The sequence below is a fragment of the Lepeophtheirus salmonis genome, chromosome 1, assembly GCF_016086655.4.
Source record: "Lepeophtheirus salmonis chromosome 1, UVic_Lsal_1.4, whole genome shotgun sequence".
Classification (NCBI taxonomy): Eukaryota; Metazoa; Arthropoda; class Copepoda; order Siphonostomatoida; family Caligidae; genus Lepeophtheirus; species Lepeophtheirus salmonis.
Genome location: NC_052131.2, coordinates 43890995 through 43906851, shown reverse-complemented (window position 1 = coordinate 43906851; position 15857 = coordinate 43890995). Strand labels below are relative to the sequence as shown.

At 31.7% G+C, this 15857-nt stretch overlaps 3 protein-coding genes across 3 annotated transcripts; all 3 read right to left on the bottom strand.

Moving 5' to 3' along the window:
- Window positions 1-470: 470 nt before the first annotated feature.
- Window positions 471-1141, bottom strand: LOC121117066 (uncharacterized). Its single transcript, XM_040711397.1, has 2 exons — window positions 984-1141; window positions 471-804 (listed from the first exon to the last, which is right to left on the bottom strand). The coding sequence occupies exons 1-2, from the start codon at window positions 1139-1141 to the stop codon at window positions 471-473; spliced, it is 492 nt and encodes a 163-aa protein (XP_040567331.1).
- A 2719-nt stretch (window positions 1142-3860) lies between these two features.
- LOC121129531 (uncharacterized) lies at window positions 3861-7418 on the bottom strand. The gene is made up of 5 exons (XM_040725285.2): window positions 7020-7418; window positions 6477-6733; window positions 6223-6415; window positions 5958-6148; window positions 3861-5905 (listed from the first exon to the last, which is right to left on the bottom strand). Exons 4-5 carry the CDS (start codon window positions 6115-6117, stop codon window positions 5559-5561), a joined length of 507 nt encoding a protein of 168 aa, XP_040581219.1. The 5' UTR covers window positions 6118-6148; window positions 6223-6415; window positions 6477-6733; window positions 7020-7418; the 3' UTR covers window positions 3861-5558.
- Window positions 7419-7474: 56 nt separating this feature from the next.
- LOC121129427 (retinol dehydrogenase 11) lies at window positions 7475-10561 on the bottom strand. Its single transcript, XM_040725185.2, has 4 exons — window positions 8473-10561; window positions 8232-8414; window positions 7997-8178; window positions 7475-7942 (listed from the first exon to the last, which is right to left on the bottom strand). The coding sequence occupies exons 1-4, from the start codon at window positions 8865-8867 to the stop codon at window positions 7659-7661; spliced, it is 1044 nt and encodes a 347-aa protein (XP_040581119.1). The 5' UTR covers window positions 8868-10561; the 3' UTR covers window positions 7475-7658.
- Between the last annotated feature and the right edge of the window lie 5296 nt (window positions 10562-15857).

Sequence of the window (15857 nt, the reverse complement as noted above, 5' to 3'; positions counted from 1 at the left end):
ATTTAATTATTTCAGAGGAAGATATCTTCAATTGATGCATGCATGTACCATGCTAACTATTTCTTGGTAAGAACAGGCCATTCCTGTTGTTGTAAATCATAAAAACATTTCATAAGTTTGATTTTACTTTCCGTCGAATTTTCCATTAGGGTATTAACAATAATATTGATATATATAAAATATTATTCCTTGCTGTTTTTGAAAGATCCTGAACCTACCTTTAGGCTGTTTTAAGAGATGAGACATTTTCTCCATTATGAAAGCGAGCTTGGAAGATTTAATTTGGTCCTTTTTTTCTGAATTAGAAAAATTAAGGAGCTGTTGTCAAATGTCTCTTTCTTTGTCTGACTGTCCGTGGAGCCCTGAAAAGTGGCAATGTTGATGGCTTCAGTGACAGAGTTAATTTTATTTTCTGAATTTATGCAATGTGATAATAAGCTCTTATTTAGCTCGATTTTGTTAGAGAACATTCAGAAGGAGGCTTCTTTCACATCCAGGCAAGCAGTAATGTCTAGCCCTTTCATATCTGAATGTATGATTTTGGCAAGTGCAACTTTATTAGTTTTATGCAACAAGAATCCCGAGGGTAATGATTGCGAAAAGAGTTTGTCATAGAGATCTTGTGCCGAAAGAACGGTCTCTTCCATAAACATTGCATACTCCAGAGCTTCTAGTCTTTCATTCTCCAAATGCACTCTATTGGTGCTAGTTGATGCCTGTGTTGGTCTAGGAGTTGGTAATAGGGATGAGAGGTAGCTTGCCAGATTCGGCCACTTGGATGGGATGGCTTCCTCTTTCAATTGCCTGTGAATATATCTCATTTATAAGTATTATTGATTACTAAAATTACAAGGTAAGCAATTACAATATTATATTAAAGTGCATAATTTAGAATTTGAAGGAAATGCTTCTGAATTATGCTATAATTTCGTTGTCCAGACATTTGACAAGTGTTTACAAAAATATTTGAAAGGAAATCTAACAAAAAACTCAGGTATTCACAAGCAATATTCATAGTATTGGAGAGCATTCGTTGGAGTGATTTTAGTTTATCACGGGATCGATCTAAAGATTCAGTAATAGTCTTGAATTCACTGTTGATGTATAGTAAATCGTATCTCTTGGGATAGCCCTCAGCCATTTGGTTATAATTTTGGAGTCCTGCATGGGGAATTTGTGAAAGCTCACATCTGGATCCTAAGTATTGTTGTCATAGCACTGCTTGCATCCAGGAGCAGAACACTTGTACACCATTATTAATTAAGTAATAACAAAAAAAAAATTAACTTTGGTGAACCACGTTTTCCTTTATTATAATTTATAAAACAAAGGAAGAATGTGTCAGCCTCCTCGTGTAGAAAAAAAGTGAGCGCGATTTTAAGACGCACTTCCAGTTATTTTTAGTATTCCTTGGCCTGAGGAAATAGCATGGTCAGTATCTTTCATATTTTTTCGGAAGATGTCACTTTTCCAATAAAATCTTTCATTTACTTATACTGAAGACGAGAATACGTCTTTTATGTTTATCTATATTCATATTGATATTCTAGTCTTTATAAAGTTATATTGATTTAATTATTTTACTTTTTAATTATAAATTAATTATGACAGATGATAAGAATAATGTATTGGAGTCTTTGGATAATGCTCTAGTCTGTAAACTCTGAAACCTGTCCTTCAAGTGGCCAGACAATCTTTTTAATGATACGTACTCAATTTGAAGGGAATGAAAATAATGCCCCTATAAGTTATAAACCATCAATCAGCTTTTTAATCTTAGAGTCTGAGTTACTAAAAATAATGCTCAAATTTAAGAGACTCGTGCTCTCCATCTTCTGAGATTGCAATCCATATTTAATAGTTAATACTGATACATCAAGATTTGGCATCTCTTTTTCGGATGGGAGGTTCGAGCAAAGAGGAGATAAAATTACACATCAATATCCCTATAGGCATACCTTTTGCTCAAATTATTCAGAAATTTACAAGAGCCATTATACCTACTAAGATGAAACAGGAGAGCTGAAGGCACCGTTTCCGCATCGCTATACAGGGTGAGTAGTTTCAATGCAGTTCAAAATATAATTTAAAGTATTAAGGTCCTAATTCCTTCGTATCTCCTTAGATAAGAGAATTTGGACCTCCGTGTTTCCTTGGAATGGACTTGAAAGGACAACAAAATTTAGGATATCCCAGAGCAAATTTTATTAATATTTGATTATTAAGTTTATTATTTTTTAAATATTAAAAACGGCACTTATGTGTCCATAATATGTCTTTTGGTTGGAAATCAAAATATGCTCACTCTACACGGCGTTATGTTTAATGTATCTCGCTACCCTTTCACCAAAAAGAAGCAAAGAACTAAGGCCCAAAATTAGTTGGTTATTAGACATTTTTTTGCAACTATGGAATTATTATATAATAACTCTTGAGAATGTTTATAGTATTACTTCGCACAGACAAAAATTTTGATGTCATCTGAGGATTCATTCATCTAACTTGGTAGTGTTGTGTGGGTCCTTATTTATTTGGTCCAGTACAAGTCTTCGGACTGGTCCTATGAGTCCTTACGACTGTCGTTCCTTGGAACTTTTCCATAAAATCTTAATGGGTTATTAAGCCAAATAAGATATATGAGATATTTAATAAGAGCGTTGCTCATATCTTGGAAACAATATTTATGTTTTAATTATAATACAATATAAAATGAACATATCACTTTTTTGCTCAGTTATTTCTTTATATAAGAGAATTATGTTTAAACCCCTTAATAATGTTGTGAGGGATCGATTTTAACTAATTTAAGGGCTGACAAGTGGAACTGGATAGGGTCCCTTTTACACTTCTGCTCCGTTTCCAAAGGGACAAGAATACAATTTCTAGTGGAGCCCTCGTTGTTGGTCATTTTATTATTTCTTTGAAGAAATTTTGGCTATCATATATAAATACTATGCTTTTAATAAAATATTGCTAAGCAATATTATAATACAGTATCAAGTAAAATAATATGTATGCTCATGAAATATATCTATGTAATTCATTTTTAAAAATTATGAAGAAATAATATGACAATGATTGTCTGGGAGTACTTCAATAGCAGTTGGTAGGATTGACTTGTTTGGCTAAAATCCACATGTTTTGTTAGCTATTTTCCTTTTTCTTTTTAAGGAAAGGTTGTGTGATACAATAAAAGTACCCGCGTGACAGCGGAGAAGGAGTTACTTTTAATTCAACATATCACCGTTGTTCAGAACACTGATAAGGAGAAAAGATACAGAAATATAGACAGTTGACAACAAAATACAGATGGAATATTTATGTTAGTGAGGGTAGTGAGGTATATGCCCTCTCTTAGAACTCAAATATAATGGTCACCCTACTACACCTTCTCACACTTTCTTCCAAAATGAAACATAAAAAAGGTATAACTTCAGATGGTAGTTGATCAATAACTCTTCCCCGCTATTGATTAATAAATGTTTGTTGGGAATTATTCAAAGCTTAACAAAAGCTAACTCCAGTTTAACCGATCAAGTATGTAGAAAAATCGACAACTGATGGCAAAATACAGCGTACATTTATGTATTAGGGATGTAATGCCGTGTCTCTAGTCTAGTTACGTTGAGAGAGCCATGACGTCATTGTATAGTAAGTGAAATTATGGAATTGAATGCAATATATTTGCACTCAAGATGAAAAGATATTAATGCTAGTAAGTAACTAAATATGATTTATCCAATCCTCTGTGTACTAAGTGTATGTTATGTACTAATTCCTTCCATTTGATATCCTCCAGCACCCTTTGTAATATTTATGAGATATAGGAACGTCAGTTAGATCAAAGAAAGTAATTAATATTATTTATGAATTTCAATGCATTTCTTTTATGACATCAACAGAAAATTAATTTAAACTAAACAAGGAATACCAGCACAATATTAACCTGAACAGAAAGAAAGTATATTATGATAATATTAGACTTTTAATAATACATGTATTTTAAATAAATATGATATCCATTTTGCTGATACAAATAGAGAGGAGCAGAGCAAAGGGTAATAGGTTTAGTGATTATGGCATCACTTATTCTTCCGTACATTTTACTGTAAAAAATTAAATTTTCATAATATTTATTTGATGTAATTTTAATATTTTGGAGCGAAGCGATTATAGGGTATGGTTGGTCTCCGAGAGGTTTCTCTTGTAGTATAATACATAATTCCTACGCAGAGTGTAATAATATAGAGAAATGAGAATCCGGAGATGTATCCAATTTCACTGAGCGAACCTCCAGAGCCGACGATCAGAGTTGCAGCAGCGGAAATGGATGGAATAAGAATCAAAGACACGAGGATGAAGGGTATGAGTGCTCTATGTACCTGATAGGCGGCTCCTACTAGGGCCCATGCACAGAGAATCAGATAGGTTGCACATAGACAAATGAGTCCAATGGAGAGAGAAGTTGCCGAGTCTTCTTGGCTTTCTGTTAAATGGGATATACGTTTGTAGATCTCACATCGTAGACTCTTTGACGATAATTCCCAGCAGTTATCGATTTTGTATCCAATATTGGGTATATCTGCAGAAGTTGCAATTATAAGTAGAAGGCTTACGAGGATATTGGCTCCAATGAGATACACGAACCAAAATCGTAGACGTTGCTCTCGAGTATTCATCATCACTTATCAAATTTAATAATTATAATCGCTGTTCCTTCCTAGGAAAAAAGACTAACATTCAAAAGGGGAGTAAACAAAGTCGATTCACATCATCGAATTTGGGCATTTTTCCAAAAATAAGTTTTTGCGACTTAACTCTGTTACCCTGTGCTTTGTTAAATCAATTTTATTCATATCAACTATATGTAGAGAATAGAACAGAATTTTATACATTACTTGAAACCTTGTAGAGTTAGCATAATTTTACGTAGAATGTTAAAGTATTTCCCGTAAGAAGATATAAAAATTCACATATCTAACAAAGAAATATATATATTCTTAAACAAACCTAAAATAGTCTGTAAAACAAAGATCAATAGGTAAAATATGCAATTGGATATCTTAAAATTAATTCTTCTTACTTTAAAAACAATCTTTAGAAATCTCCATGTTGTTTACGTATTTAAAAGGATAAAAGTGCTTTCCAACATAAGTATCTTTTTTTTTTTTTGAATGATGTCAAGTACATCTAATCATATATATGTATTATATAATTATATAAAATGATTTCATAATTTTTTTAGGATGTCCATGAATTTTTAATAATAATTAATATTTTCCCGTTTTGACAAAATTAAAATTAAGTGTCGCAATCACCCCTGACTCAAATGATGAAATATGTAAACATAATTTGAAAAAAAAATAGTTTTTATTGAGATTATGGATATTACTCCTGAATTAAAACCATAGATATGAATATGTATATTTAAAAATTTAAAAAAATCAAATTTTACTCGTGGCATTTGTAATCTCTATGAATTCCGTTAAAGATATTTAGTAATTTAACAACTAAAAAGTTAAACTAATAGTAAAATTTCATATCCAAACTTTGAAACACTAGTTCTTTACTTCATATAAAATATCCATCTCTAATTTGGTTCGTATTTCATTGATCTCAGTTTGAAGAGACTTTATTCGCTTCTCAGTCCCTGTTCTGCTCTCTTCTAATTTTAATATTTTCTCAACTAGCTTTGATTTTTCGTTCTCTAATTGCTCAATCCGAGTAATTAATCTCCGATCATCAATTTGCTCTAATATTTTGTCCTCAGTCTCATCATCCGATTCTTTCTCCCAATCTTCGGAAAAATCCCTTGACATCCCACCAATTGAAGTTTTTCTATCCTCTTCTTCATCATCCATTTTATCTGCAGCCTCCCACATGAGTTGATAATTGGTATCTAGTCCTGAAAAAAGGATTTTGTTATCAGAACTACCTAACTCTAAGTCAAATAATACCTCCAAGATCTCCTGCAATGATTGAACCCTCGCTTATCCCTCTTATAGCCTCATCTGCCATTGCCTTATTGGCTTCAGCAGCCAATGCAGCTGCTTCCTTGATAGACTTGCCAACAGGGCCTTTACTTTTCATCTTGTTGAATTTACCAAGACCCACCATTTCATCATTTCTAAATATTTCATTCTCCAATCTTTATATTTATCCCATAATTATATAATCAATATCTTTCATTCAACAATTAATTATTTATTTATGTGCCGTTACCTGTAAGCGACGTAAACAGCATATGCAGGATATTTACGGGTCCTTTTTTTTCTCAATCTCTTCTACTTCCCCCAGGATAATTGCCATCTTTTGAGAAGTTACCACTAAATTTGCCATGTCCATATCTCCTCCATATTGGTAATGCGCTGTCAATAGGCCCTCCAATGTAACAGCATATTCTTCAGGATCCAGTCTACATATTATGTATATGTATATAGAAATATTTCAAAGAGATATGAAAAGCTTTTCAATACCTTTTGTCTAACTCTTGCCTACCCCTTCGACTCCTTATATCATGAATACTGGCTCCTGGAGGTATCACAGTGAATTGATTTGGTAAGGACTCCTTTTTTTATAGCAGATAAAACTACAAGACCATCATAGTAGCCTCGTATGGGGGCATTATAACAACCATTTTCATGAGTACAGCCCAAACAAACTCTATTATTGCAGCAAATCTTACAACAACTTGTTCTATATCCCCTCTTCCCCGTCCAATGTTGAGAAATTCCTGAGAAGTCCATATTTAAAATTTTCTATTTTCAGAAATAGGGATAAATACTCATAGAATGTTACTAATCAAAAACTAGCGTCAACTAAAACTATAACACTCAATATTCATGGATAAAATAAACTTATATAGAAATGATATACGCTCGAGTCTTTAGCAATAATCAAGAACTTTTATTACGGGGATAGATCTGCTTGACTAACTACAGGAATATTTTTAGTTGACGGTATTATGATAGTTTTTGATAGGTAAAGGTAATTTAAGTATTTATCCTACAAGACTTTACCTTCTGTTTTCCAAGAGTTGGCATCCATATTATCAAGAGTTTTATAGTTCGGATTCATGTTAATAAATGCGGTACCAAAACAGAATTGATTCAAGTTCCGTCCTGACTTTTCGATGATTTCGGAAAATATTCTATTTGTGTGGGAAATTAGAGCATCTCTAGCCAAGTCAAGTGCATTTCGATCCTCATCTGCACATAATCCAAGGAGATCTGCATCCAAATTGATCAAATAGGTACATGAATAGCTTCTTTCCATTCCTCTTACGAGAGAATAAAAGTCCAAACCACTTCGATAGGAGCTAGGGGAGGGCTTCACACTCATATTCGCATTCAAATTAAATCAGGAATGAACATTTAGTCGTTGAGAAGTGAATTAAGGAGTAAAAGTAAAACAAGAATATTATCATATCCTAAATCTTAGCTTTCTCCTAGAGCCCCTTTAAAAATACTCCTTGTTTCTTGTTTGTGAATACACTTTTATTACATACATTTATGAAATATTTCTGTTTTGAGAGTTACAATAATATACTTTTATAAAAATAGAAATCTGGCCTATGGAAAGTTATTAAAATATCACTCCAAAATCTCATCATCGTCATTGCTCTTTCCTTTTGTGCATTTTTGAATACATTAGTCCCATCATTGACATTGGTTTAAAAGATCCACTGTTTTATCATAAAGGGTCTTGGCCAATTTTTCATCCTTCAATTTTTGATGAATCCAAAAAAAACTGGAAAAGCGACAATCATTAATGACTCTTGGATTGGAGGAAGCTTGTAGACTCTGGTCACTCATTAAACAAGATTGAACCACGGATTGAGAGGCTTGCCATTGATTTTTTCCCAAAAAATAGGCAAAAAATTTTAAGATTCGTCGACACAGTGGGTGAGAGTGAGAATAGAAATGACTGCGTACACAGAGGCCTGTAAAAGGAAATTAAATAAGCTCATATAGAAAGTGATTGATGAGAATCTAACCAGGGATCACATTGATGGATTTGATTCCATGGCATCTAGCCATTTCTTGACCAAATAGTGCTAATGCTAGTTTGGAATTCCCAAACTGTACATCCGGATTATACTTTGTTTCTTCCATATTTAAGTCTATATTTGCATTCAACTTTGCCAAGAGGTAGAATGGATGAATCACGTTGATGAGCCTAAGGGTGGTTTGCTATAGTTTTAAAAGGTAGTAGCTTATAAAAAAGATTACCGAGAATTATCCTTTAGTAAATCATTTAAAAGATCAAATAACAAAAATGGAGATATATAATTGGTTTGCATCATAACTTCAAATCCATCCGGAGTGTATACTTTTTTAGAGATTACTTTCGGACCCAGAAAAGATGATCCCAAATTGACTCCAATCCCAGCATTATTGATTATATAGTCAATCCTGAAATGTGTATTGTCTTGAACATAAATACTATATTTGCATAATAATATTCCATTACTTATTAAAAATCTCTTTGAACTCTGTAGAAAACTCTATAACAGATTGAAAGGAACTCAAGTCCAATTTCATTGCCAGTATCTTTTCATTTCCACTGAACTTTGCAATTTTATCTCGTGCTATTTGAAGTTTTTTAATGTTTTTTGCAGCCATAATAAGAATGGCTCCTCGCGTTGAAAGATTCTTAGCTACCTCATATCCAATTCCGGAGTCACCTCCAGTTAAAAGAATTATTTTACCATCCAATCGTTTCTTAGAGCGGCAAAGCCCAAGTAAAATTTCCTTGATAAACCAAATAAGCCAAGCAATAAGACTAAGCTTCATAAATACTTTGGATAAATATAAAATGCAGCTATAAATCGTGGATCGAATTAAATACTTGGTTTTAATATCCATTTTCTAAATTATGGCCCTGTAAATATTTTTTAATAGAATTAAAAAATGTATGCTGTTCGAATTAAATTAAAATAATTGTAACTTACCGACTAAATACCTCTCTTAAATATTATTAAAGTATACTTCTTTTAAGAAATGAATATGTATGAAAAAGTATGAATCCCTCACAAGTGTTTTATAAGGATATATTATATAAAATGTTATTCTTAAAAAAAGATTTAAGAGTGTATGAGTATTTGGTTTCAAAAATACTGAAAAAATATGTATAATTTTTCAAATATGGTAACTATAGTTATATTCACAAAAACAGACACAAGAAACGTCTTCATTTACTTCAGTATCGTTTACTATCTGAATTAATTTACAACTACCAATTCTCTATTTTATTCAGATATAATTGATACAATTAATACTGTATTTGATAATTCGTAGGGAACGCAATATTTTATGACTCTTCAAAACCTCTTGTCCTCATTTTCCACATAAATATTTAGGAGTGTAAATTGTAAAGAATTTTTGGTCACTTTGTATCATGAAACGTTTCCTGCGAAAAATGGCCAAAATAATTAGTTGTTAGTTAGCCAATTATTTTCTCAACTTTGGAATTATTATTCAATCATTGTTGGGAATTGTTCAAAGCTTAAAAGGAGCGAATTCTAATTCAACTGACTAACGTTTAGAATCCTGATTAGGGGAAAAGAAGAAGAAATATCTACAGTTGACAACAAAATACAACTAATATTTTTGTGTTAAGGATGTAACGCTGTGTGGTATGTAAAAAAAAAATACTAAAAATTAACATGATAACCCTAACAATTTGAAAAATATTTTGAAGGAAAGCAAATTTCAATTGCATGACGTCCCATTAAATCAGCTGCAAGCAGCCATAAGAGGAAGAAAATATAGAAAAACCCCTCTCTGTTTCAAACATGAATTTTGATCGTTAATTCTACTCCAACAGAGACTTACACTTAGTTATAAGTTATAACTAAGTGTATAACTAAGAGTTATACACTTATAACTCTCCAACAAACAATTCAGGTGGATTCACTGAAGTGCTTACGTACAATTCAGCACGTATTCATTCTTCTTTTTTATTATTATTAATATCCTTAGTTAGTAACTTTTTAATTTTTTTAAAAATGAACTGAAGTGCGATTATAATAATAAAAAAGGGAGAAATATGCGCGCTAAATGAGTGCGTAAGCACATCAGTGAACCTACCTTTACTCTCCGTCATTTATGAGAACACACACTTCTGGTTACACTTTATTCTTAGATTTTCTCTCCTCAAAAATTAAAAAATAATGATAACAGCTATAGAAAGTAATAAAGACGGTTCAGGGCGCCAACTAAAACAAAACATACACGCTAAAAAATACTTGAGATTTACAAACCTATCATAACTGATTCAGTATATTTAGCGGGTAAATAGACTAACAGGGACAGAGGAGACAAGATGGTTCAAATAAAAAGTAAACAAAAATATATATGAATTATGTTTAGCATTTATGTAAGCTCGATCAGAAATATAGAACATAAATATCCTTCGTAGATGAATAAGGAGCTTTTGATTTTATCAAGTATAAGGGGGGAAGGGGGTTTGTTATTAGTTTAAGCGATAACCTCTTCATTGGAGCAAAGTTCCTTATCGGAAAGCATTTTTTTCCCTGTCTCCAAATAGCCATTCGTCACTAAAAGTCAAATTTTGAGATTAAATTGGACGTAGAAGCAGTTTAAAATTCACTTCATGTAGTTTTTACTATTGTTTTGATTGACTTGTGATACGGTGAGTTATTCTGGTGAAACATCACTTTCTTCTTCTTCAAATAGGGCTGTTTTTTCGTCATTTCGTTCTTCAAACGCTCTAATAACGCTATATAAAAAACATTGTTGATGGTATTTCCCTTGTCAAGGTAGTCTATGGATATTATGCCATGTGCATTTCAAAGTACCGAGGTTATAGCCTTTCCAGCTGATTGTTGTGCTTTCAGAAACTTTGGCCAAGTTTCACCAGTTGCTGTCCACTCAGATGATGATCGTTTTGATTCTGGAGTGAAGAGATATATCCATGTTTCATCCATTGTCATATTTTGGTGTCAACAGTGAGCAAACACGGCACACACTTTGAACAGTGCTTTCTCATAGACAAACTTTCATGTAATATAATCGTAATACGTTCTTTTGATATTTTTAAGATGTCAGTTAACTCAAGCAACTTCACTTTCAGGTCATTCAACCCGATTTTTGTATGTTTCCTGTTGTTCCCGCCTCATTTGGACGTCCGCTGCGTTCTACATCATTCGTGTCTCTGCAACCACGTTTGAAGTCAGTAAACCACCATTTCAAAATAACCAATAACAAAAGTACCTTTATACTTAGCACAATAACTAAAAACTCAAGAACAGATTGTCATGAAATTTGGACAGCTAAAGAACAACAGAAAATGAGGCGAATTAAAAAAAAATTGCGCTATCGGTGTGTGAAACCCATGTGCTACTAAATATGTGTGAGGATACCATAAAATCAAGCTGGGATAAATTTTATCAATATTGCGTCAGTATGATAAACATATCCGTTGATATGAGTACAATAATTTATATTGATGATATCAAAATTAGATTTAAAGTTCAAATACCGCACAATCAAATTGACTGAACTTGTATATAATATGTTGATGTAAAAATTGAAACAAATATCTTTCATATTGATAGCTTTCTAGACAGCCTTCCAGTGGTTTATTATTATATTTGACTATTTAAAAAATCCTCTTCGGTTTTTGATTGAAGTAAAAACTCATCATGCATTTTTCTCTGTTACATAAAAAATATCAGCTTGCTTATATGTTATCGCCACACATATGTACAAATAGTTATATACATGACGTGACAACGTAACATGGAAATATTTTTTGCTAATTTTGAACTAAATATGTTACATGTATGGACAGGAACCAATCAAAACGTTGAATACTTTAGAAGGGTATATAAGCAGTTAATATTGATAACTTCTACCCCGGTCAGTCCTACAGCCTCAAAAACACTTATTCACAAGAATGGTCTGAAATAAAATAAAAGCTAGTCACATTTTCCCAGCATATTACCAAAATTTCCCCCATTTTGGATCAGCAGTTATTATGCAACAGTCATTTGAGTTACTTGATGTGAGTGCTTTTCTGAAAATTGACCAAATCGAGTATCCAGCTATCATACGGGTTGCAGAGACGGGAGCCTCCCCAAGATAACGTTCCTTCTTTTTGTTCATCAACTACCACTTCAACTAAGGTTAAATTTTCTTAAGGTATGTCGCATAAAACATAAAAACCGTTAATCATTGAGCAAATTGAGATCTATATTCAGATAGGAAATAAAACATTCATCTGAAAACGAAAAAGTCTTGTCTATCTACCAGTTTCGCTTCAATAGCCTGTAGATTAAGAGTATTTAAAAGTTACATATTAGTATTTATATTATTATTTTTTGGCAATTATCCATCACAATTAATTTTTAAGTAATATTTGTAATGACAGACAAAATAGACTTTATTACATAGTTCTATAGTACACTTCCAAGAAAAAGTTTGGACAAAAATAATTTCTCGTCATTTTCATCAATGTTTATGACTTTATTAATATTTTTTACTTTAACCCGATGAAAATTATTATGAAAAAAATAGAGCCATACAATATTTTTTAATTATTTGTCTATAAAAATCTAGCTAAATACTTAAATAAATAAAATTTTCCATGTTTTGTACGAATTTCAATCTGAAATAAATACTAAATAAATATAAGGAATACTAAAGAAGAATGGTTATCATTCTATCCTGAAGACTCAAGCCATTCCTTCTGGACAGAGATTCATTGGAAGGAAGTTTGTTTTTCAACTTACATTTAAGCTCTTAAGAAACTTATTGGAAAAGAAAAAAAACCTTTCACATCTTATCAATTATGCAATGGTTAGTTCAATCTCCTGATTTGAAAGCAATAGAGCTATTGTGGGAACACTTAGACCGAAAATTTCGGGAAAAGTGCCCCACAAGTAAGTGGAATATTTTGAAGAATGCTTGGGATGATATCACACCTGCCTATCATAAAAACTAACAGCAAGAACGGCAAAAGTCTGTAAAGTAGTTATAGTGGCAAAGGTAGGATTTTTTGATGAAGCTAGAATTTAAACAAAAATACTTTGATTTTTACAAATAAATTTTTATACCCATATTGAACCTTAATTTTTCTCCATTTTAATAGCCAAAAAACTGTGTTACCTGACGATAAATAAATGAAATTTCATACATCATACATCCATTGTTCAAAATGAAATGTTGTTCGTAATTCAAGTTTGTACACTAATTGAAAATAGGTTTTATTTTTAAGAAATATTGCTTCTAAGTTTTACTTGTATAATAAACAAAATATATTCTTGCATATTTACCAATTTAGCAAAATGTCCTGGAAAATATTCATATTTATGTAATTGTATAATTCGCAAAAACAAGACATTACAATTGCAATCTATAGTATAATTTTGGTAAACGTATAAAAAGAAATATTGCAAATTTAATTACAATATTGTTATAATTATGAACAATACATTGTAAAAAAATAGTGGAGAAGTATGCAGCAAACGTTTCTTAGATTTTATACCATATTTTCATTTACTAATGAAGCAGAATTTGTCTGTCTTTATGTAAGTATGTAATCCATTCATACATTTTTGATCTAAGAAATAACAATGTAGTCATATTAATGAAATTTTGCAGGCGTTTTGTATACAGCATCAATATTGATGTAAATCGTGAGTTACCTGGCCCGTTTTTTGGAATTGGTCATCTGCAGAATGAATTTTCTTTTCTTTAGCAGTTGTCATTATTATCTCTTTCCTGAGTAGTGAATATCCTTTCCTCAATAGATTCAATTATATTCAAAACCTGACTGAACATTCCTGTGTGGTCATAAAAAACAGAAAGTAACCATGAGGATTTGTAACAGTAAGTCCTTGTTGGACACAAAGTAGAATTGAAGATCAACATCGGAGTAATTCTATCAAATATACTTGTTAATATCCTTCTTCCCCTCTTCTCTTGTCATAGCAGATTGTAGCTGATCTAATGAAACGTCATGGCCCTAAGTTGCTCTCCTCTAAAACATTCTTCAAATTGTCCGATTTATTTTCTTGATTTTTGGTTTCTTTTTTTTTCTAACATGCACAAAATACAGACATTTTTCATCACTAAGCATCGAGGGTGCTGTCACATTTAAAAAAAAGTATATATATTTGTAGTTTTGTATTACTATGAGCCTGTCCGCTCCACGGACACGTGGGGGGACGCATTTGGACACAAAATGCTGGTGGTCAAATAATTTAAAAATTCAAATAAATAATGTTATTCATAACTTATGTTTGCCTAGGTATTTGAATCGAATGTAAAAGTAACTAATTAAAAACGCAAAAATAAAAAAAAATGGTACCCTCCTCGGTTTGATAAAAAAAGATTATGTTCGTCAGAAGTACTCCTAATCAGATATTGTGTACGGCAATACTCACATAGTTACGCATGCTTTGAAGACAACCCAACAAATTGCAAAGATACCAAATAATCAGTAGCTTCGTAACAACCCTTTCAGTATGTAGCTAAACCAAATTTATGAATAATATTTTTTTTTGATTTTTTTGTTGGTGTCTTGTTTGTATCAGAAATAAAAAGTTTACTATAATAACTTTTGTAAATTAAACCCTGTTCAACCCCACGTCAATAAACTAACCTACTCCTAACTTGCCTAGGGTAAAGATCGGTTAATAGATGCACCGACTACATAACAACTTTACTCCAAATAATGTTGGATACTACGTAATATCTATAGTTGATAATATTGTAGAGAAAAACGTGTGCAAGGAGAAGAAGACATACTTGTTTAAAATACGTATTATATCCAATACTTATTTATTAGGTCATAGGTACTTCAAAATATAACCAAATATGTCAAATTAGTTATACAAAGTCACTGTTTGTCTTTATTGAACAGATTAAATTCTTTTAAGTATTCATTTGAATTACAGGAATTAAAGACAAATTAACTAGCTAATGCAATCTCCCCTTCCATTTAATTTTTAATTAGTATTTAATTTTTAATAGTAAAGAGAAGAGAACAATAACTGTTACTAGCCAGAAAAAAACGGAGGAGGAGGGAAGAGAAGGAAGATTCCAAAGTTTATTTTTGTGTATATAAGACTAGTCTGAGCTTGTCCGTTCCACGGACACATGGGGGGAGGGATACATTTGGACACAAAATGCTGGTGGTCATGCTTTGAAGACAACCGAAAAAATTGCAAAGATACCAAATAATCAGTAGCAGAAAGCAATGAACAGATTTCTACGTACAATCCTCTCGGTATGCATTTAAACAAAATTAATAAATTTTTGATTTTTTTTAATCAGAAATAAAAAGTTTATTATAATATTCTTTGTTAATGAAACCCTGTTCAACCTCATGTCAATAAAGTAACCTACTCCTAACTTGCCTAAAGTGAAGATCGCTTAATACATACACCAACTACAAAACAACTTTAAAATTACTTCAACTCCAAATAAATTAGTATCCTGCGTAATATCCAATGCTTCAATAGAATGCTTATGTGCCATAGGTACTTCAAAATATTACCAAAGTAATACGTCAAATTATTATAACTTATACTATTTGACTTTATTGAACAGATTGATTTCTCATAAGTGTTCATCCAAGAAGAAAAATAATGTTGCTAGGCAGCAAAAAAACGGAGGAAGAGGCAGGTGGAAGCATATAGATAAGTTTTTTTTGTATATATAAGATAAGAATGAGGTTTAAAAATAAATTAAATCTAGCAGTCATGAACTCATATTCAATAAAACTCATTACTATAAAATATGAGTTGATGACCCATTTTTTTACAACGAGGGTGAGTTGAACCAGGAGCGCTCTAGAGATTAAAGTACTATATGACTCATCAAGTC